The sequence below is a fragment of the Sciurus vulgaris genome, assembly GCF_902686455.1.
Source record: "Sciurus vulgaris genome assembly, chromosome: 6".
NCBI classification, from domain to species: Eukaryota; Metazoa; Chordata; class Mammalia; order Rodentia; family Sciuridae; genus Sciurus; species Sciurus vulgaris.
Genome location: NC_136466.1, coordinates 39,175,909 through 39,198,304, shown reverse-complemented (window position 1 = coordinate 39,198,304; position 22,396 = coordinate 39,175,909). Strand labels below are relative to the sequence as shown.

General features: G+C 47.6%; 1 protein-coding gene across 2 annotated transcripts in view; it reads left to right on the top strand.

Annotated features, from left to right (window-relative positions):
• Nucleotides 1–19,969, top strand: part of FAM193B (family with sequence similarity 193 member B) — a 31,945-nt gene extending 11,976 nt beyond the window's left edge. Inside the window, exons 2-10 of one of the 2 annotated variants that reach the window (XM_079145336.1) lie at nucleotides 2,965–3,207; nucleotides 3,948–4,182; nucleotides 5,168–5,558; nucleotides 7,922–8,123; nucleotides 9,030–9,269; nucleotides 15,182–16,202; nucleotides 16,355–16,430; nucleotides 17,234–17,331; nucleotides 19,563–19,969. In XM_079145336.1, coding sequence (XP_079001462.1) covers nucleotides 2,965–3,207; nucleotides 3,948–4,182; nucleotides 5,168–5,558; nucleotides 7,922–8,123; nucleotides 9,030–9,269; nucleotides 15,182–16,202; nucleotides 16,355–16,430; nucleotides 17,234–17,330 — 2,505 coding nt within the window. In that variant the 3' untranslated portion in view covers nucleotide 17,331; nucleotides 19,563–19,969. Of the gene's footprint in view, nucleotides 1–2,964; nucleotides 3,208–3,947; nucleotides 4,183–5,167; nucleotides 5,559–7,921; nucleotides 8,124–8,397; nucleotides 8,613–9,029; nucleotides 9,270–15,181; nucleotides 16,203–16,354; nucleotides 16,431–17,233; nucleotides 17,332–19,562 lie in introns of those variants that run through there. The other variant, XM_079145337.1, reaches the window with a different exon arrangement.
• The last annotated feature ends 2,427 nt before the right edge of the window (nucleotides 19,970–22,396 follow it).

Genomic DNA, 22,396 nt, shown 5'->3' with positions numbered 1-22,396 from the left:
CAAAGTATTATGTGCCTTCCACTGGACTAGGTGCTTTGTCACATTTAATTCTCAGCTAATCTTGCAAATTAGGACTTAATCCCATTTTACAGATGATTATACAGAAAGGATAAGTAGAATGTAAAGTGATGGTAGCCTAGTATTTTTTAAAAATATTTTTTTAGTTGCCAATGGACCTTTTTTTAAAATTTATTTATATACAATGTTGAGAATCGAACCCAGTGCCTCACACATGCTAGGCAAGCACTCTACTACTGAGCTACAACCCCAGCCTGGTAGCCCAATATTAATGCCAAAGCCTTTATTTTTTCCATCTCATCCAGCACCTCCCACAAGTACTTTGGCACCAAGTACAATCACAATGTTCACACACTTTACTTTTGAGAATTATGTTTGCTTTTAAAAGAAAACAAATTGTATATTGCCTTAAACATTCATTATATATGTGAATTCTTGGACATACCTACAAAACCATATATATTGTGTTTTATAGGCCATACAAAGAATTTCAGGACACCGGTGTAGCTCAGTGGTAGTGCAGCACACTTTCGTAGCATGTATAAAAATCCCAGGGTTCAATCCCTAGAACTAGGGGGAAAAAAGATGCATGGATTCAATAACCAGCACCCCCATTGCCCACCCCCCAAATTTCAAGACCAATTTTACTCTTATAAGTATGATTTTCATCTTATGTAATGATTTTAGAATTCAACATGCAAATGAAATGAAACTGTAGTAAAATTCCTGTCCTGGTTTTTGCCTTGACATGGTCACTATAATCACAGGGAAAGAGACTTGCACCCTTAGTCTCCTCCTTCCACCCAGAGTTACTATAGCATCTTGGAACTGTGGAAAATTTCCAGAGTACAGTTGTCAAAAAGGCCTCGTTGGCTCTAAATACCATCAACTTTCCACCCTTTCATGAGATACTTAACCATTGATAGGTCCATTTTGCAGCTTAACGTTAAACAACTGCCTTTCTTTCTAAGATGTTCCCTTGGCAGAGTCTATATAGGCAGTATCTTTTATGAATTCCACATGTAAAATTTCTGTTGCTGGTATTCTTCCCAATTCCATGTGCTTAAATTCCATGTACCTAAATGTTTCATTATATTCCTGGTACTGCTATTTGGATCCTTGCTTTTTTGAAAAACCATGGACCTAGGTTAGTATAATTGTAACATAGCAGATTTAAGGATACCCTAATGCCAACTCATTTGGCAGTTTTACTGGAGACAAATGATGGCATTTGTTTCATTGGTAGGATGAGGATGACACCCTCTCCAAACACATTACTTAGTGGAGGGTAAGTTTGAAAAGTGTATTGGGGCTGGAGATATAGCTAGTTGTTAGAGTGCTTGCCTTGCAAGCGCAAGGCCCTGGGTTCAATCCCCAGCACCCGCAAACAAAAAAGAAAGAAAGAAAGTATATTGGTTATTTTTTGTTACAAACCACCCCAAGGCCTAGTAACTTAAAATAACACTGTTATTTCTCCTGAGTCCACTGCCTGCCTGGGTGTTTCTGATGATCTGAATGGGTCTGGCTGATCTTAGCTGGGTTTGCTCACATATATCTGATCAGTTGGCTTATTAGCCAGGAAGACTGTTTTCTCTACACATGTCGTTCATCTCTACAGCCACTCTCACATCCTCGGCAACCACCTGGTAATGCCTCTGTGGCATGGCAGAGCTGCAAGAGTGAGCAAGCCCAGCTATGCAAGGAAACAAGGAGACACTTATGCTGGCAGCACCTCTGCTAACATACCATTGGCCAAAGAAAGTGACATGGCCATACCCAATGTCAGAGTGGGACTACAGAGTTTCAGGATGTAGAAAAGCTATTAATCAGGGCCAAAATGCAAGTAGTCTCCCAGTTAGGTCCCTTCTATGTGAAGCCTTCAGACTTACATTACTGGACTCAAGTTTGTCTAGAAGGAGAATAAAAAGGCCAAGTAATGATTGTGTATTGGGCCTCCTATGGGCTTGCACAGGGCTGGGCACTTTACCTGCTTTTTCAGCAATCCTCACAACAACTCTGCAAGGTAAATAGGAATCAGAGTTCTGAGAAGTTAAATAACTTGCTCAAGGTCATCTTCTTGGTGGGCAGGAACTAGAATGCATGTCCATCTGACCCCAAAATCCAGGTTCTATTTATCATCCTCACTGCCTCTCAAGAGTACCATGGTTGAGCCAGGCATGGTGGCACATACCTGTAATCCCAGTGGCTCGGGAGACTGAGGCAGGAGGATCGAAGCCAGCCTCAGCAACTTAGTGAAACCCTGTCTCAAAATAAAAAGTAAAAAGAACTGGGGATGTAGCTCAGTGGTTAAGCGCCCCTGGGTTCAATCCCTGGTACCCCAAAAAAGAAAGTAAGTACCAGGTCTGCCTTAACCTCCTTGCCAACATAAACTTTCAATTGAGTTGATGCTTTTTGACTAGTTCTACAAACCCCTTCTCCAAAACGTTGCTGCAGTTAATAGAATTGTGCAACTCTCCTGAAAACCCACACATTCTCCCAAATTCTCTATCAACTGAAAGCATGCTTTCCTTCCAGATGAGGATTGGTCTGAAAGCTGCACAGGCAGCCTTAGGATCCTGACCCCCTCCTAAACATGCCAGAGAGAGAAGGGCCACCTTTAACCGTTGAAATTTGGGGACATTGGTGCATTAGAACATTTGAGCATGAGCTTTTGAGTCAGATTCCCTGGAGTTCAACCACTCGCTAGCTCTGTAACCTTGGGCAACTCATTTAACTTCTTAAAATCCATTTTTTCATTTAAGAGGGGAAAAAAATGGGAGTAAGAACACCTTGTTTGCAGAGCTGTTATAAGGACTAAATCTAAATTATGTCTATAAAGTGCCTCCGTGCCTGGTATGTAATAAGTGGCATTATTAGTACTGTTAGTATTATTTCTAAGGAGAGTCTTTCCCCTCCTGGGAAACCCTATATCTGTCTGTTGTACAGGTCCCCCTTACCTCCAGCCAGTCTGTGCAGACTTGCTGCCTGCTATGTCACCGTGAACGGAAAGGCTGGGAAGAAGGCCCTTCACAAAATGGACTGGTGTTGCAGGGTGAGAAGCTGCCCCCTGACTTCATGCCAAAGCTCGTCAAGAATCTCTTAGGCGAGATGCCTTTATGGGTCTGCCAGAGTTGCCGAAAGAGCATGGAAGAAGATGAAAGGCAGACAGGTCAAGAACATGCAGTGGCAGTAAGTAACCGCTGAAAGGGGGTCCCTGAATTCAGAGCAGCCACCTCCCCAGGGAAATCAGACTGTTCCTTCCTGTATTCGGGGAAGTAGGCTCTACTTGGGCCTTCCCCTGGCCCAGGCACTGAGAGACTACTGGTTTACCCTGACACAGCTTTTGTGGCTCGGGTTCAGATTAGGGTGAAGAGACAGATTTCAGGTATCCCACCAGCCCCTCAGCATAGTACATGCACAAGATAAGGACCTGCTCATAAGTTCTGGCAGATCATAGCCCTGCCCTGTCATGTGATCCTGATGCCTTCAGCTCTGTGGCAGTTTGAAAGTCAAACAGTATGACACAGAGGGCAAAGGTCAGTTTGAGGGTCTAAAATGTGCCTTAGTCTTCCAAGATAGCTGGGAACCATGGATGTCTGCCATCCCATTAGTCGTGGTGGCCAGACTTTCCTCATTTCTCATTCCTCTCCACACTTTCTCTTTTACCCAGGATCCATTAAGCTTCAGGACTCCTGACTTGAAAACCTTTCCTCTTATTAGCAGCCTTTCACCGCTTTACATAACTGAGAGCAGCACAGCCCCCAACTAGCAAAGTCCTAGCCCTTGCTTATGCCTGTTGCTAATTGTGCTGATTGTGTTTTGACAGTGGCAAAGAGGTCTGGGGGAGAAGGGAGTGCCTTTGGTATACACGGAGGCAGTAGAGTCAGCTCTGCTGTTTGATCATGAGCCTTTTTCTCCCCCTTTTCCAGATCTCCTTGTCTCACACATCCTGCAAATCACAGTCTTGTGGGGGTGATTCTCATTCTTCTTCGTCCTCTTCTTCATCATCCTCATCTTCCTCCTCTTCTTCCTGCCATGGGAACTCAGGGGACTGGGATCCCAGCTCGTTCCTGTCTGCACACAAGCTCTCGGGCCTCTGGAACTCCCCACACTCCAGTGGTGCTGTGCCAGGCAGCTCGCTTGGGAGTCCTCCTGCCATCCCTGGTGAGTTCTCCTAGTTCAGCAGAGAGTGAGGCCCCCTCAACATAGACAGCTGTATTTTCCTGTGTACTTTATTTCATAAATCAGGAGATTGTTTATTAAAATAAGTGAAAATTGAGCTGTCCTCATGGCAGCAGGGGCAACCTAGAACTTCTGTCTCTGTGAAACACCTTCCCCATGACACTAAAGTTGAAAAATACTGCTGATAGAAGAAAATTGCTCTCAAATTGTCATTGACTCTGATAACTGTTCACATTGGATCCAGGATGAGACCTGGTGAGCACTGTTTGAGGAGTAAATGGAGTCAGGGTAGGGGTGCTTAGGGAAGTAGGATTTAGGTTTCATAACACCTGCCCTGCAGCACCACAGAAAACCTGGACTTCCTCAGCTCCCCAGCCTTGTTTCCTGTACCTGAGAGATGGCTATAAAAACACTGCACTTCATGTCCACAAGAGATTGGCCATGTAATCTGCCATGCTAATTAGTTAGTTAGCAGCTTTAGAAGCCTTCTTTAGATTAGGATAATGCTCAGAGACCCAGAGAGAAGAATCTTGAGTTATTGATTTATTACATAAATATGATTTGCTATCAGACTGCTGAATGGAGGGACAGATTCTTCAAAATGGTGCCACCCCCAGGAATCAGGCATCCCATGATCACTTGGGTTCAGAGCCTCAGCTTGTTGTAGTGCCTGTCCCAAGTCTAAGGGAAGACTTTGAATAAGCAGTTCCTAGATAGACCCAGAGAGACCAAACACACATCCTTTGTTCATGCTCATGCACAGTAGAGATGTGTGACTCTCTGTGGGTTTGGGCGTGGATTCCTAAAGCTTATCCAGCTGAGCTGCTGCCCACATAGAATCCTCTCCAGCTCTAGGGTCTCTTGTGCTAAGACGCTATGCCCTCTGGTAAAATAAGCAGGATGCTGTGGCAGTGAGCTCATGGGGTTTTTCCCAAGTCTGACCCCTCTCTTCCCCCTCCACCCACAGGTGAGGCTTTTTCTGTCTCGGAGCACCACCAGCACTCAGACCTCACTGCTCCCCCTAACAGCCCTACTGGCCACCACCCCCAGCCAGCATCTCTGATCCCTTCTCACCCTGGTTCCCTTGGCTCCCCACCCCACCCACACCTGCTGCCCACCACCCCAGCAGCATCTTTCCCTGCCCAGGCTTCAGAGTGCCCTGTGGCTGCTGCTGCTGCCGCCCCCCATCCCCCAGGGCCATGTCAGAGCCCCCACCTACCTTCCACCAGCATGCCGCTCCTGAAGATGCCTCCACCATTCTCGGGGTGCAACCACCCCTGCAGTGGGCACTGCAGTGGGCATTGCAGCGGGCCTCTCCTCCCACCACCAAGCTCTCAGCCACTCCCTAGCACTCACAGGTAAGTGAGCTGTATGAAAGACACACTCCCTGCTCACCAGAACTCAAAAGAATTTTGGAAAACTTTGCCAAGGGTGCCTTTGGGATACAAATTAAAAGTTAGATTGAACTGGAGGGTAGCTCAGTGGTAGTGTGTGCTTAGCAAGAATAAGACCTTGAGTTCAATCCCCAGCATAGATCGACAGATATGTGTATATGTATACATACATAGTAGATGCTTTTTTTAAATTGTTTTCTAAATTATAAAGGGAATTTTTTTAACTTGGAATAATTCAGAAGTGTATGAAGAAGAAAAAAATGTTCTTATAACCTAAACTTCTAATAATTGTGGTCTGTTTTCTTGATGTTTTAAACATCATATCATGAGCATTTCCCCAGTTTAAATTCCTGTAACTTTTCAAGGACCACATATAACATCTTACTTTATAGCTCTAGCATGATTTATCGTTCTATTCTTAAACCTGTAAGCATTTCCAGTTTTTTAACCAAGAGAAATAAGGCTGTAATAAGCATTCTAAATCTGTATTTGAATGGGGAATTCTGTCCTTTAGGCAATCCCTAGAAGTAATTTACACATTAAGAAAAGTTATACTACTATATATTTGAGGTAAATTCTTTGGAGAAGGTAGATGTATATTTTTATAAGCCAGATCTATGTTTATTATGCATCTATATTTTCCCATTCCAAAATCCCACTGCCCTGCTGCCACTACTCTTAAAAGAGTTTTCCCTCATATATCTTTCACATGATATTAATGGCATCTGTACAGATTTACTGCTTCTGATTTTCACTTAGCATTACCTCATTAGCATGTTTGTGTTCCTTTGTGGTGTTCTTAGTCCTCAGTGTTCAAGTCTGGAGAAAATTAACAGTAGTCACTTCACTGTTCCCTAGTTACCGAACATTTAGGTCATTTAGGTCATTCTACCATTTTAACATCTTCAAAGAGATCTTAACCTCAAACCTTTTTTAGATTTTTCTCCATGGAACAGATTCTTCAGAATGGAAAAGTTCTCAGATAAAGGCTGTTTAGTTATTCCTTTGTTATTTTGAGGAGGGGTGTTTTGATTTGTTTTGGTGTTGTTGGGGGTTGAACCTAGAGCCTTGCACATGTTAGACAAGTGCTCTACAACTGAGCTACATCCCCAGTCCAAGGAGGATTCTTAACATGCACTGAAAAGTTCCTTTCCAAAATGCTCTCCACATCACTATAACCACCAATAATAAGAGTGCTGGTCTCTCAGTATTGGCTGGAGCACATTGTTTTTCCTAAATCAATTTGCTGCTAATGTGAAAAATAAACAGTGGTCAGTTTGGAGTAAATTTCTGTAAGCACCACTGATAACAGTTCCTCCCACCCTCCTTTTTAAATCCTTGCTACATTCTTTCCTGTCCTTTTCAGCAGCAGAGAGGGGTTGTGTTCTACTGCCCTGGGAACTGAAACTCCACACAGCTCCTGGAGCTTCAACCTCACTCTTGGCTCCCTGACCACTTGAGCTTCAACCTGTTCCTGCAGCACTTCAGCTGCTGATGGCCCAACTTCAGTTTAGCCTATGTGTTATCCTTACTCTGGGGAAATATTCTCTACAATACAAGAGGCCCATTGGGCGTGATGAAATACTCCCGGCAGATCAGGAGGCTGAGTGAGGCAGGAGGATTTCAAATTCAAAGACAGCCTCAGCAACTTAGCAAGATCCTGTCTCAAAATAAAAACAACTGGAGATGTAGCTCAGTGGCTAAGCACTCCTGGCCTCAATCCTAGTACCAAAAAAGAAATGCCATGCTGAATATACAGTACCAGGCACAAGCAGTAGCTTAGTTTGTGGCCTAGGAGACACATTTGCTTTTCCTCAACTCAGTACTGCCTCAATTTTATTTAAGGCAGCTCCACTCACTGCTGCTGAGACCACACTCAGGTCACAAGGACCTTAGAAAGTAGAAGGAAACACAACCTCATTGATCACCTGTGGGTTACGAGGAGAGCCATCAGCTTGGTACTTGGTTTAGACAACTACTTACTGAACACCTGCTGTGTGCAAGGTTGTTGTTCTACACACTGGATCTTGCTACACACTTAAGAGGCAAATAAGCAAACAGACCATTATAGTAATACATATAAACAGGAGAATAAAGTCCACATGGTTCCCTGAGAAGGATAGTGGGCATAGGCAGGGGAGGCACTGGGAAACCTCAGAGGTTTGTGTTTGTGATGACCCTGAAGGACAGTTCTTGTGAGAATCACAGGTATAGCAAGTGAAGGACAGTTGATGTGGCAGATGCAGGTTGTAATGCCTCCCTAGGCTCCTGCTGCCCACTCCTGCATTACCCTCCCTCACCTCTTCATCTGTCTTCCTCCCTTGCAACAGGGAACCTGGGTGCAAGGGGCACAAGTTTGCACACAGTGGCCTGGCCTGCCAGCTGCCCCAGACCTGTGAGGCAGATGAGGGACTGGGCGAGGAAGAGGATAGCAGCTCTGAGCGAAGCTCTTGCACTTCGTCCTCTACCCATCAGAGAGATGGGAAGTTCTGTGACTGCTGCTACTGTGAGTTCTTCGGCCACAATGCGGTGAGTGAGCTTGCTTGGGCTGGACAGGGCTCAGGGCCAGCCAAGGTGAGCAAAGGAGTACCCTGCTTTTCCCAGAGACCCCCTCATCATGGTGATCATCACTGCGCTTGGACCCTGTGAGTCCTGGTGCCTGCATCTGCTCGCTTAAGCTTCAGGGCACATTTATGAGGTTGGGGTTTTTTAACATTTTGCTACCTTTGCTCTTCTCGTGGTTTCTCTTAAGATTGACTTTTTTTCTTTAGGCAAAAGGAAAGGAAATGGCAGAGAGAAAGCTATGATTCTGATGAGTATGTATACGTGTGTAATCCCAGAGAAGTGAACGCTTGTGCGTGATGAAGGCAGAGTGGAAGCAAAAAGGCTCTCAGTTCCCCAAGTGTGACAGCCAGCCGAGGGACAGGCCGTGAGCACAGACGGCGCCAGGAAGGAGACTCAGATCAGAGTACATGCTGTCTCTGCACAGGGGAGAAAGCAGTTCAGAAGTCTCATAAGGTGAAGAGGAAAGGGCTGCCGGTTAGGGCAGAGCAGCTGAGGATAGGAGGAATGAAAGTAATTCAACTACTAGTTGCCTTTGAGCTAGGCGCTGTTATCCTCATCTTAGAGATGATAAAATTGAGGCTCACAAAGACTCAGTGACTCGCCCAAGGTCATACAACTTTCAAGTGATGAAGCCCAGGCTCAAACCTGCTAGCCTGGCTCCCCAGTCCATGCTTGCCCAGCTCTGCCCTGTTTCCTCCTACTCCCTTCACCCCTGGCTGCCTTGGCTCAGAGCCTAGGCATTTGGCCTCTGTGGCTGATGGTAGGGAGAACAGCTGTCTCGCTCCTCACCACATACTTGGTGCCAGCGGGTGGGAGTGCTACGGGCCTCCCAGGCCCAGGGTGTAATGTCAGCACCTCCCCCCCCCCCAGCCACCCGCTGCCCCGACGAGTCGGAATTATACCGAGATCCGGGAGAAGCTCCGCTCAAGGCTGACCAGGCGGAAAGAGGAGCTGCCCATGAAGGGGGGCACCCTGGGCGGGATCCCTGGGGAGCCCGCCGTGGACCACCGAGATGTGGATGAGCTGCTGGAATTCATCAACAGCACGGAGCCCAAAGTCCCCAACAGCGCCAGGGCCGCCAAGCGGGCCCGGCACAAGCTGAAAAAGAAGGTGGGTGTGGGGGGAGCTCAGCTCTACTGCCTATCCTCCCTGAGGAATCCCTCACCCCGAGCCCCAAGACTTCTGGGGCATGAATGGTGCTAGCTGCCAAAGGCCATGGCACAGCTCACTGCTCTGGGAAGGTCTGAATGAGTTTGGGAGGAATTAGGGTCAGAGAGTCTGGGGGCAAGTGAATGGAGGAAAAATGTTTCTTGGCCTCAGAAGTTGCTCACTGGATTCCTCCAAACCGAGAACTTGCTTCATTCAGTCATTTATTCATTCAGCAAACATTTCTATAAATACTGGGAGCCAAAGTGTGATGCATTTAAGTTCTCATCTGGGAGAAGCTCAGTCCACTGGGGAAACACACAAAACTGGACAAATACATTGTGTGTGACAAACACTGGAATGAGGGAAGTCTCCCATCCTGCCCGGAAGTGGCTTTACAAGAGGCTGACTTGTGAGCAGAGCCATGGGGAGTGAGGACACACACATCAGGAGGGCCTCCTGGCAGCTGGCATAGCACATCCCAGAGCAGCTTGATAAAGCCAAAACTGAAAACAACAGAGGCAAGACACAGTGGAGGCAAGGGAGGGCCTCAGAGGTCCAGCTGAAGATAAGCTTTAACTTTAGCCTCCAGGTGAAGGGATGTTACTGGAGGGTTGTCATCAAAGAGTGTGCTTGAGATCTTATTCTAATTGTGGTGTTGGGGGTATGGAAGGTAAATTAAAGGGTGATACTCCAGGCAGGAAAACCTAGAGTTTGATGTTCCAGCCAGGAAGAGACAGGCCAAGGGAGAGATAATTAAGAACAGGGCTGCAACAGAAGAAGCAGAAGTGACAGGCCTGGTGATCTGATGGAGAATGATGGTAGTGCCTTTCACTGAGCCAGGATGGCATTTGCAGAAGACTGAATGCAGTTGGGGCACACTGATTCAGAAACATCAGCGTGGAGATGGAGGTGCAGGGTTAGGAGTTGCCAACACAAAGGTGTAATTGAAGCAATGGGAATGAAATGGTCCTCAGGGCTAAGGATTGAACCTAGAGAGCTATTCCTGAGCAGCCCTGCTGCCAGGTGAGTCCCAGAGCTTGATGGTGTATTCCCTGCAGCTTCATTACCTCTTTGCCCACTTATCCCCAACTGCATCTGCACAGTGGCATACTCAGGAGCCCAGCATCAAAAGGATTTGGGTTTGATAACTAGTTCCTAATCCTGGGTGGTCAAACAACACTAGCGCTCTGGAAGGCAGAAGTGATTTCCATCTTTCTCCAACCTAAAGAATTACTAAGATCCTTCTGCAACCTGAAGTATTCAGCTAAGGAGTCCCACTGCTGCCTTCAGAAAATGGCCAACAATTTTTATGCTCCCATTCAAAGTTGCCAGCCAGAGATTTCAGTGAGCTGCAGTGGCCTCTTAAGGCAGCTGCCCCCAGTTAGGTCCCCAGAGAGTACCCTCAACAGTTTCCAGTCCTAGCGTGCTTCTCATAAACTTGTGTGCCCAAACAACCCTTTCCCTTTACTCTTCATGCTATTTACCCACTTTTTCTTCTTGATAAGCTGTTCCTGCAAGCTTGGTTCAGATGTTTCCTCCTCTGCAGACTTCCTGAGGGAATTCTTCTGCTATTCTCCCACCACACCTTGGACATCTCTCTAAGCTGCCATTTGTCATGATCTTTTCACTCATTCCAAAGCTTACTGCACAGCCACTGTCTGCTAGGTCCAGCCTAGAGACCAGAACACACACAAACCAAGCATCCCTGCCCCCTCAGATGTAAAATCATGGGACCACAGGCAGCAGTTGCCATGTCAGGTCAGGGATAATTGTTGTCATTATCAGTTTAGACAGCAGCCTTCACCCTGAGGTCCCTCCCCCTGCCAGAGTTAACTACAATCTGGTCCAATATAGCCCAGCTTTCCTAGCACCAGATTGCGATGACTGTTTATTCACTCTCACTTTGGGAGATGGGTAAAGCCAAGTGTCTTTCTGTTTACCATCCCACTTCCAGACCATGACTCTCACCTTTGTATACTAACCCCTGATCTTTTGAAACTGTGTTCCTGGCCCCGCCATAGGTAACCTCCTCCACTGAAGACTGTCACCTGTTCCTTTCTCTTATGCCCACACCAATCTAGCACTCATTCTCTTGAATTGAATAAATATTGGTATAAGAGGAAGTGAACTGACCCATCATGCAGTCACTCTTGCCAGTACCCTCAATTCCTTGCCCCATTGCCCTTCTGTCAACACCCACTCAGAAGAACTGCCCCTCCCCTTATACACCTCAAAAATAGTACATGACCATATCTGTCTGTGGCTCCTGGCCAGATGTTCTCCCATTGCCTGAGCCCACACATTGCCTGGCCAGCCACCTATAGCTCCCTAGTCACCTTGCTCCACCTTATGCCTATTCATATGGCCTCTTTGTCCGAACTCCATTCTCCAACCTCCAGGTCCTCCACGGTCCTCCACCTCCCCCTTGTTTTTGGTACATAACCACTTCCCATGTCAACAAGGAAAAAAGCCATTGAATAGGCATTCTGTCGACTGACCATCCCACCTGCAAACTTACTTTCTTCCTTATCATGAGAGAAGAGTTAGCCTTTTCTCACCCAGACCCACATGGTCCTTTTTTGTGCCCTCAACCTAGCACCAGGCCACCTGCTCTGGAGTTGCAGCCTCTTCTGGGCCAGTTCCCATTGCCTGTCACTGTGCCCACTGCTCTCATTCCAAAACAGACTGTTCCTCAAGCTTGTAACCTCTCCTGTCATCAAAGCCATTTCTTGAAAAGATGTCTGTGTTTACTGTCTTCACCCCTCCCTTTGTCAACTCACTGCAGACTGTTCTCCATCCCCTCTGCAGAATGACACTGACTTCTTTGTTGCCAAATCAGTTATATTCATCCACTTAGCAACCTTTGACATTCTGTTTGTTTTCCTTTTCAAATTTTGTCTTTGGTTCCTCTACCCTCAGCCAGGCAGGGCTAGGGAAGAAACAGTGGGAACACCATCTTCTCCAGTTTTCTCACCTGCCTCTCAGACCACTTTCTGTCCTTTGTGAGCACCTGGCCCTCCCTCTTGAGCACATCTCCCTGGGAGAGGGAAGCCATGGAATTTGCACTATACTCCCTGCACTTCAAATTGATATCCCCTACTGCTACTGGGCTCCTTCTCACGGATGTCCCCCACACACCTCACACTCAGCATATCTCAAACTGAGCTTGTTATCTTTCTCCATTTTCTAGTCAGTGGCACCACCATCCACCCTGATTGCTGAACAAAGCTCACCCCTGGGTGCCATCCTGGAGGAGTGCATTGTACTGACTGAGAGCAGTGGGCCTTGCAATTGGACCTCAGTTTGAAGCTCTGCTCTGCCACACTTGCTGTATGACCTTGGGCAAATCACTTACCTCTAAGCCTCAGTTTCTTCATCTATAAAATGAGAATAACAGGAGAACCTAAGTCAGATTATTGAGGATGAAATGAAGAGACGCACGAAAAGGTTGGGCAGAGTGCCTGGCACATGTGAATGCTTGGTCTGTGGAGGCTGCTATAGCAGCCATAGTGGTTGGCCGAGTTTTCTCAATGCATCTCATTCTCTCCCTACCCAACCAAAAGTCCTATCCATGCTGTTTTCCCTAATGGCTCTAACCAGTCCACTTCTTTCCACCTACCACCTCTACTTTCAAAGCCTTAAGTGGCTGAACATTGTCCTCAGGCTGAAACCAGAACCCAGTATGGCCTGCAGGGCTCTTTGGGATCCAACGCCTACTTAACTTGCTAGCTTCATTTCTCAGCCTTTCCTCTCTGACCTTCCTCCCCAGCCCTCACCCCCAAATAAAATAAAATCTAGACTCCAACTGTACCTTTGAATGGTTTGTGTTCCCTAATGATATACTTTTCCATTTCCCAGCTTTTATGCTTGCTATTCCTTCTGTCTAGAAAGTACTGTCTCTTTGTCCAGGATGATTTCACTCAGCCTTCAGTGCCTCCTCTAGGAAGCACTCCCTGATGACCCAGTCTGGGATAGGAGCATCATCATCTCCCTGTAGCTCTGAATTAAACAGCCTGTTTACATGTCTTCTCCCCCAGCAGACTAAAGTAAGTGAAGCAGAGACCATGTCTCATGCATGGCTGTCCATCCAGAGCCTAGCCCACTGCCTCAGAGTTGATGGTCAATAAATGGTTGGCAAATGAAATTGAAAGCCGTGGCAACTTCTGAAGATCATTCCCGGTGTATTATCTAAACTCTCACTATACTAGCCATGTAACCTTGAGCAGGTTCCATATTCTTCCCAAAGTCAAGGTTCTTCATCTATAAATTGAAAATCACCATGCAGCAAGGATAATAATCAAGATTAAAGAAGTCAGTTTCCTGGTATGTAGCAAAAGATGTGCATTTCTGTGCTTTCTCCTATTAGTATCAGAGTGTATGTGGTGCTAGTGCATTCCCTCCACACCAGTACCTTTCAAACATTTTGGTTCAGCAGCAAAAGTATTTTTCTCTGAATGAAATCTTCCATGGAATTTTCAGTCTATAACAACTAAGAGCAAAGCTGTGCTGGTGTAGGGAAGGAGTGAGGGGAAAGGACCTCTGGGCCCTTGACCGTCCTTATGTCCTCTAAACCCCACACACAGCTAGAAATGCTTCTTCAGGCTACCCTGTTGCTCATTTGAGCCCCCACTACCAAGGTAAGCCTTATTAGCACATGGGAAAGGGACTTGGCATAGACTTCTGGCCATCCTCAGAACAACCCTGTGTGGTAGAGGCACTTTTTCTCCCTAAGTCATAAACTGGAAAATTAAGGTTCAGAGAACATAAGCAATTTGTCCAAGGTCCCCCAGGAATAGCTGACCTTAGTCAGTCATAGAGCCAGTGTTCAAAAGAAATGAGAGAATAAATGCCTGTTTACTAGGACACAGGGTCAACCACTTTTAATTTGACTCTAAGGTGGTGGCAAGCTCTCCTTTTTTCTCATTCTTTTTTCTGTTTCTCCCCCTTTATTCCCAAATCAACTAAAAATACCTAAGGTGGTGGGAGTCATCCAGCACCAAGGGCTCTACCACCACATCCTTCCCAAGGGTTCTCCTACCTGTCTCTTATTTCCTGTCTCCCTCTAAAGGCCTTATTTGCCTGGTGATGTATTGAAATGGGAGTGATAGCCAACAGATTGATTACCATTCTCCAGATCAGAGTCTCTCAAAGCCTATTGGCAATGCCCAGCTTCTCAGAGCCTCCCTGGGCTGAGGGACTACTTTTACATCTTGATACCAGGGCCTGGTATGGCTAATCTATCTATGCCAGTGGGCACACTTTGAGTGCGGCCAGCTGAATCGTGAGAGGCATTGCTATGGGAAGAGCACTCAGACATAGCATCAGGAGGGCACATGCATTCCCAGCCACCCAGAGCAGTCACATCTCCTGTGACAGTCTCACAGCACCCACATCTTCCTTCCAAGACTGCATAATATGACTTTTCCCCTGCCACCTGCAGAATTGGAGAGACTGCCTCTCCAGCAGCCATGTTCCTCACATGAATCCCCATTTTGGTCTTCACTCCAGAATTACTGTCCCCATTTTGATGAGTCCACAGGGACCCAACTGGTAAGTGTATGAATTGCTCAAGTGCACATACAACTCAGACCTGGGAAGCAGAACCTGGCCCTTTGAATCCTAGCCTTCTAATGCTCTAGGACCAAAAGAGGGCTTGGTATGAACAAACCATAAAAACCCTACTCTCTGGGGAGGGCAAACCTGCCTGATTACATTTCACCCTCATTCCTTCAGGGTTGGGGAGCAGGTCAGGATTGTGAGGCTCTGCCTCCAGCAAGTTAGTGGCAAAGCTGGGCCCCAGACTGATGTGTCAGGTGTCATATTGTCTCTGGCAGCTGATAGACCTCTGCTGAAACTGCCTCTTGTATTGGCAGGAAAAAGAGAAGGCCCAATTGGCAGCAGAAGCTCTGAAGCAGGCAAATAGTGTTTCTGGAAGCCAGGAGCCAAGGCCTGCCAGGGAAAGGCTGTTGGAGTGGCCTGACCAGGAACTGGATCGGGTCAACAACTTCCTGAGCAGCCGTCTGCAGGAAATCAAGAACACTGTCAAAGACTCCATTCGTGCCAGCTTCAGCGTGTGTGAGCTTAGCATGGACAGCAATGGCTTCTCAAAGGAAGGGGCTACTGAGCCCGAGCCCCAGACTCTACCCACCTCAAACTTCAATGGCTCCTCAGAGCAACGGCCTGACATCAACCTTGACCTGTCCCCTTTGACTTTGGGTTCCCCCCAGAGCCACACGTTACAAGCACCAGGTGAGCCAGCCCCACCATGGGCAGAAATGAGAGGCCCCCACCCACCATGGACAGAGGTGAGGGGCCCTCCTCCCGGTATCATCCCTGAGAATGGGCTAGTGAGGAGACTCAACACCGTGCCCAACCTGTCCCGGGTGATCTGGGTCAAGACACCCAAACCAGGCAACCCTAGTTCTGAGGATTCAAGCTCAAAGGAAGTCCCCAGTTGTAAGCAGGAGCTGCCTGAGCCTGTGGCCACAGGTGGGAAGCCACGGAAAGGCAAGAAACAGGGCAGTCAGGCCAAGAAGAGCGAGGTGAACCTGGCCTCCCAGCCTCCAGCCAACATAGAGGCTCCCAGTGCCAAGAGCCAGATGTCTGGCCCCAAGCAGCCAGGCAAGGCCCCAGAGCTTCCTAATACAGGCAGTTGTGTTGAGGCTGGAGAGGGCAACCGTGGGAGCTGGCCAGTACCAGGTTGGGCTGACAGCCCCAAAACTGACAAGGAGAAGGGCAACTCCTGGCAGAACTGGCCAGGTGAGATCAAGGCACGTTCTCTGGAACCGGAGTTTGTACAACCCCCAGGCCCATCAAGGCCACAGAGCTTGCCCCAGGGCAAAAGCCGCAGCCGCCGGAGCCGCAACAAGCAGGAGAAGTCAGCCTCCTCCTTGGGTGAGTGCACCAGGAACCAAATGGCTGGCCCCCCACCCCAACCAGGCCACAGGGTGGAGGGCAGTCCTCATGTATGGGCAACGCTGCCCCCCAAAACGTGACCCCAGAGGCTTGGCCATGGGCACTGAGCCTTCCTGGCTCTGTCTTCCTAGACGATGTGTTCCTGCCCAAGGACATGGATGGGGTGGAGATGGATGAGACTGACCGCGAGGTGGAGTACTTCAAGAGGTAGGCGTGGGCTCCCAGCTCTCCCACTTTGCAAGGGAGCCCCTGAACACCCAGGTCCCACATTGCATCTTGAACCTCAGAAAGGCCTACTCCCTGGCCCTTTGGGGTACCTCACTCCTCCAGGCCCTGCCACTTACCCGGTCTGTTGGAACCCAGGGAGCCACCTTCTAGAATGGAACATCTGGGAAGATGCAAGGCATGGGGAGGAGGCAGCACATCAGGCACCTAAATCTAAGCTTTTTCCAGCTTTTGTTCACTTTATTTATTCACTTGTATTTCCTGTACTATGGATAGCTGGGATTTGGGGTCAGTCTACACAGAGAGAGGTCCAGAAGTATACAGCACAGTGATCAGTGCTATTAGAGATGTAAGGCCATGATGGGACTATGGGATGGGAAGAAGATAGAGCTAAAGGGCAGAAGCAGGCCAGGAAGCCTTCCTAGGAGAGGTGACACCCAAGCTGAAACCTGAAAATTAAGACTTGAGTTGGCCAGGGAAAGTGAGAAGGTATCTGACAGTGTGGCTAGGGTATACTTTGAGGAATAGAAGCCAGCCTAGTACAGCTAGAGAGTGAAATATGAGGTAAGGAAGGAACTCATATCTCGGGTGGTCTTCCTGTCCCCTTGGCCTCATGATTCTTGAACCAGCAAAGCTCCTATGCCTGTCAGACCCTGACTCTTGGGAGCACAGAGGTTGTGTTGCACCAAGTGGTCTCTTAGTGAGTAGAACACGTAGTGTCTGGAAAAGGGATCCAGTGAGGAGGGGAGGGAATCTCTGATGTGCTTCTTCCTATCTCCCAACAGGTTCTGTTTGGATTCAGCAAAGCAAACTCGTCAGAAAGTTGCTGTGAATTGGACCAACTTTAGCCTCAAGAAAACTGCTCCCAGCACAGCTCAGTGAGGTAGAGACCCAGGTATTACTTGCATCCCCTGCTCTCTGCCACCTTATGTGCCATGCCAAACCATTCTCTGCCCTGGGCAAGGGGTTTGTATTTTGGGTTTGTTGGTCCTGGCCCCTGTACCTCTACAATAACCCCACACAGCCAGTTTACAGTGTCCAAAAGTCTAGACCTCACCTCTTTTCCTGCAGCCACTTACCCCAGGCTTGTATTCCTCCACCACACCTTTCTGGCCAAGTGCTCTTCCTACAGGGCCCCTTCATTGACTGCCATCCCTGGGTATCACCACCAAGGCCTACCAGCTGTCTCTCAAGTGCCAAAGCAGCTGCAGACCCATGGGGATGTCCTTGCTTCTTATACAGTCAGTTCTTGGATTTGAATCCCACTTGTTTAGCCTGGTTCCTCAATGCAGACTACAAGAATAACTTCCAACTAAAGCAATGTGAAAACAGCCAGCCTCAAGGGAGCAGTGAAGGGCAGAATGAGTGAGAACAAGGCTTTGTAGATTCTCCAAGTGTGGAGAATTTTGTTGTGGGACAAGTTCCCTGAGGAAGATATTAACCACACTGCCTCCAGAAAGAAGAGACCCAGCCTCAAGATGGCTCTGGCCTTCTCTCCAGCCACCTGCATAGTTCCTTTTGTCTATTTTTTTTTTAATTTTTAATTTTTTAATTTTTGATATTGGGATTGAACCCAGGACACTTTACCACTGAACTTCATCTCCAGTCTTTTTTTTTTTTTTTTGGTACCAGGGATTGAACTCAGGGGTACTTGACCACTGAGCCATATCCTCAACCCTATTTTGTATTTTATTTAGAGACAGGGTCTCACTGAGTTGCTTGGTGCCTCACTTTTACCAAAGTTGGCTTTGAACTTGGAATTCTCCTGACTCAGCCTCACAAGCCACTGCGATTATAGACATGTGCCACTGTACCCAGCTATTTTTAACTTTTAAACAGAGTCTCACTAAATTGCTAAGGGTCTTGCTAAAAGTTGCTGAGGCTGGCCTTAAATTGCAATCCTCACACCTCAGCCTCCCACATCTCTGGGATTATAGGTATATACCACCATATCTGGCTTGTCTGAAATATTGACATTGGATGATATTCTTAGACTGGATACAGAAGACTGGAGAAGGCATTTGTCTGGGAACCTTAGTGCAAAAAAGGGGCAACTAGCAGGCACGCCTTAGTGCTGGGCTTGGGGCCTTGCAGTTGTGTACTTTCCTGTCTTAACCCTGAGTTGTGTCCCTGGTGTTAGTCCTTTTCTTGCTAGCAACTATACACTTGCCCTCAAGGCAGTGGGAAGCTGAGGTAGGTGGGCTGAGCTCAGGGACACCAACCTCCACCCCCAAAATCCCCACTTGTCCCTGTTCTCCTCTTTCCAGTGCCAGGACAGCTCTCTGGGCTGAAGTAGCAGGCTTCCTGGTCCCTCAGCTCCCTAGGGACAGCCTGGAGAGCCTGAGCAGCCTTTGGGGCTGTGTTCCCAGTGTCATTATGATGTCTCTACATCAGGACTGTCTTTTTTAGACTCCCCTTAGCCATTCTCTGCTGGGGTGGCTGGGCTTCCTGATCCACAAGATATCCACACCCTAGGAGCATCTTCCAGGTTTTAGGTGTCTTCCTGCCTCTCTTCTACCTCAACGGAACCAGGAGTAGCAGAGACCCAGGCACTTCATCTGTTGTTCCTACTGACCAAAAAAGGGTCACATCTCCCATAAGCCAAATTCCACTGTCATTCAGGAAGCCATATCCAACCATCTTCTCCCATCGTGGCTGATCTCTTATAAAACATCCTCTAGGCAGGATTGGAGCCCCATGCATGAGAAAGCAGTGCTGGCATGGACTTGGGACCTAACCCAGGCTGTGTCCCTAGAGCCTAAGGCAGGAGTATGAGTACAGAGCTGGCCTTCTCCAGTACCTGCCAGTGGGAGAGCAGATAACCAGTAGCTTGGTTACTTAGCCCTGGCCCAGAAGGGGATTCTGTAGCAGGGTCCTCAGAAACTGTCCCTCAAATTGCCAGAACCCCAGGACTGGGCTTCTTTCTTCCCACCCAACAGGGTTTTAACCTTCTTCCTCTGCTAGATGTGATCCAAGGAAATCTGTTCACCTTTTTCAGCCTAGGTAACAAAAATGAGAACCCCTTGCTTTTACCTCCATAGGGACCCAGAGTCAGCATAGAGAAGTCAGGTGTGCACTGTTCTCACTGTGATCCTGCTCTCTATTCTTTCTCAGCCCTGCCTAGGTCAAGCTGCTTCAGGGCATCCTGAGCTCCCGACTGCCAGCTGAAGGTCTACAGTTTTTCCTTCCACATACCCTGCCCACCTGTCCTGACCTGCCCTGCTCCTGCCATCCTGGACCAACCAAACGCTGAATGGATGCTGTGCTGTGCTAGGGTCCCTCAGGACCTCAGCAGAGCCACTTCCTGGTGCTATGCAGCCTCCACACTCAGAACCTGGGGACTGGGCTGGCCTGTGCTGTGGGCCAGGGGCTGATGGTACTGCTGGCCCAATACTGCTCTCTTTGTGTTCAGTTTTTTGTTTTTTGTTTTTCTTTGTTTTTATTTTATTTTATTTTTTTCAATTCTTTTGATACTGTGAAGATCTTTCATGCTGAAAGATAAAGCAACATTTGGACACAGAGTTGATGTAGATGGTGTTTTCTGGTCTGGGTGAGGAGTGGGGTGACAAATACACTCAGAAGCGTGCTATCACCTTAGTAACTAATTTTATGGAGCAGGTACCATTGTCAGCAATTTGGCATAGTTTCTATTAAATCCTTAGAACTTTTCAAAGCTATCCTAAGTGGGACAGTTAGTCCATTTAATAGATGAGCACAGTGAGTCCACTGAACTCTGGCCAAGCAAGACTGAGCACAGGCCTACATAACTCTAGCCCTTTCCTCCTACTGAAGGGAGTCTGGTATGTGAGCCTGAAGCAGCCCCTCCCAGCTTTATGTCTCAGCTTCCCCCTTTGCAACATGGGTGATTTGAAGCAAGTTAGATGTGGTCTATGTGCATCCAAGGGTCTAAGATAGGTCCTGGACCTTTATGGACAGTGCCCTATAGCCTGGCAAGTTGAGGTTCCTTACACTGCCTTAACGTAGTCAGAGGAAGTAGAGGGTAAAATGATTTTTTTATAAATTAGATCTGATTTCCCAGAGGGAATAGGACATGTAGCCTAAGGGCTTGAGAGTTAAGGAGATAATGAACCAGTCTGTAAAGTCAAGCAACCTGTCTCATCCCCAAATGGAAATGGATTGGAAATTCAGATTTAAATGTATATATGCTAAAAATGCCTCATATGCATTTATGTCCAGACTCCCTGCCTCCAAAGTAATTCTCTTTACTAAAACCACCTCTTAACTTGAGCTTATGTGGGGTATTCCATGTCCAGAGGTGAGTTCTATAGCTGCTAAGAGGGCTCTATGGAGCTTTAGGAGCAGGACCAGAAACCACAACCTCTGCTCCCCATGCCAAGATTGAGCCCCACCATGATACTGAGTGAATGCGGCGTTTTTTGTTTTTGTTTTTTGAGTGGGGGGGTGTGGGGTGGTACCGGAGATTGAACTCAGGGACACTCAATCCAGCCACATCCCAGCCCTATTTTGAATTTTAATTAGAAACAGGGTCTCACTGAGTTGCTTATCGCCTTGCTTTTGCTGAGGCTGGCTTTGAACTCGCAATCCTCCTGCCTCAGCCTCCCGAGCTGCTGGGATTTCAGGCATGCACCACCGAGCCCTTCTGAATGTGTTTTCTAGAGAAGCATTTGGCCACAGGCAGGCAGTTCTGGTCCCTGATCTGTTCCAGTCTCTGAGGAAGTGTGAACACTTCCCTGTGAAACCTTTCTCTTATATTTATTTGTGTTCCTCTCCCTGCCATTCTTGCACCAAGCTCTGCCTTAAAGTTGAATTGGTACAGCTGTCCAAAATGCTGCTCCATCATGTCAAAAATGTGGATCTGGTCAAATAGTCCATTTGCCTACAGAGAAAGGCTTATGTGAGTGGCATTCAGAGTCTCTTGTGCCTCGATGCCTGACTCCAGCAATCACTCCCACCCATGCAGTCTCTAGTTAGGCCTACTACCTGTAGGACTCCCAACGTTATTTTGCTCATGTTTCCCTCATCCCAAATTATCTTCCTTCATAAACTCTTATTTATCCATATCCTTTGATTTTCTGTCTTCTGAACTAATCCAAAACATCTCATATGCCAAGTATATGTCTTGTATGCACAGTGTCCAGCATTTACTCATATTAACATATGAGAGAACAGCACCATGTCATTCCTCTTTACAAGTCCCCAATGAATTTGAATTTATAACTCCTAAAGTTCGCTGCCGTGCATCATCTGAGCCCAGCATCCTTTTCCCACCATATCCCTAGCTACCCACGCCTTTCACCTGCCATGGTGAACTCTTTGTTCCCTGAAGCACATGCTTGCACAGCACCAGACCTTTATTCCTGCTGCACTCTTGCTCAGGAAGCCTCTCTTTTCCACTCCCTGCAATGAGATTTTCACACTCCCCTGGAAACTAAAATCCAGTGTTTGCTCTAAGTCATCTAGTTTCTCAGGCAGTTAGTCACTCTGATCTCTATTACAGCATTTACAATAATCATCATTTACATATATACAAGGCCTCAGTTAAAAAACCACTGTCATCAGGATTTTATTTATCCCTCACCACTCAAGGTGTTGACTCTCACAGATGAGGACACCAGTCAGAGCGGTTGTGGGTGTTTCTGGTCATTTATTCCGCAAGCCCCACCCTGCTCCGGCGGACACACTGGATCCCAGCTTGCCAGATCTGGGAGCTCCCGGTCACTAGAGGGCTTAATGTTCGCTGGCTGGACGTACTGATGGCGTCATGCTTTAGGTGCGGCTAGGCACCTGACAGGCAGCCCTTCTCCCTTCGGGCTCAGCGGTCTCCACTCTGAGTCTCTCGGGATGGGTTTGAACCTTTGCGCATGCTCCAAGTCCTCCAGCGTTCCACAATGCCGTACCTGACGCTTTTGCCCTAGGCCCAGTCAACAGTTGCGTAGCCACTCAACAGGCCCCCACGTAAAGAGGAA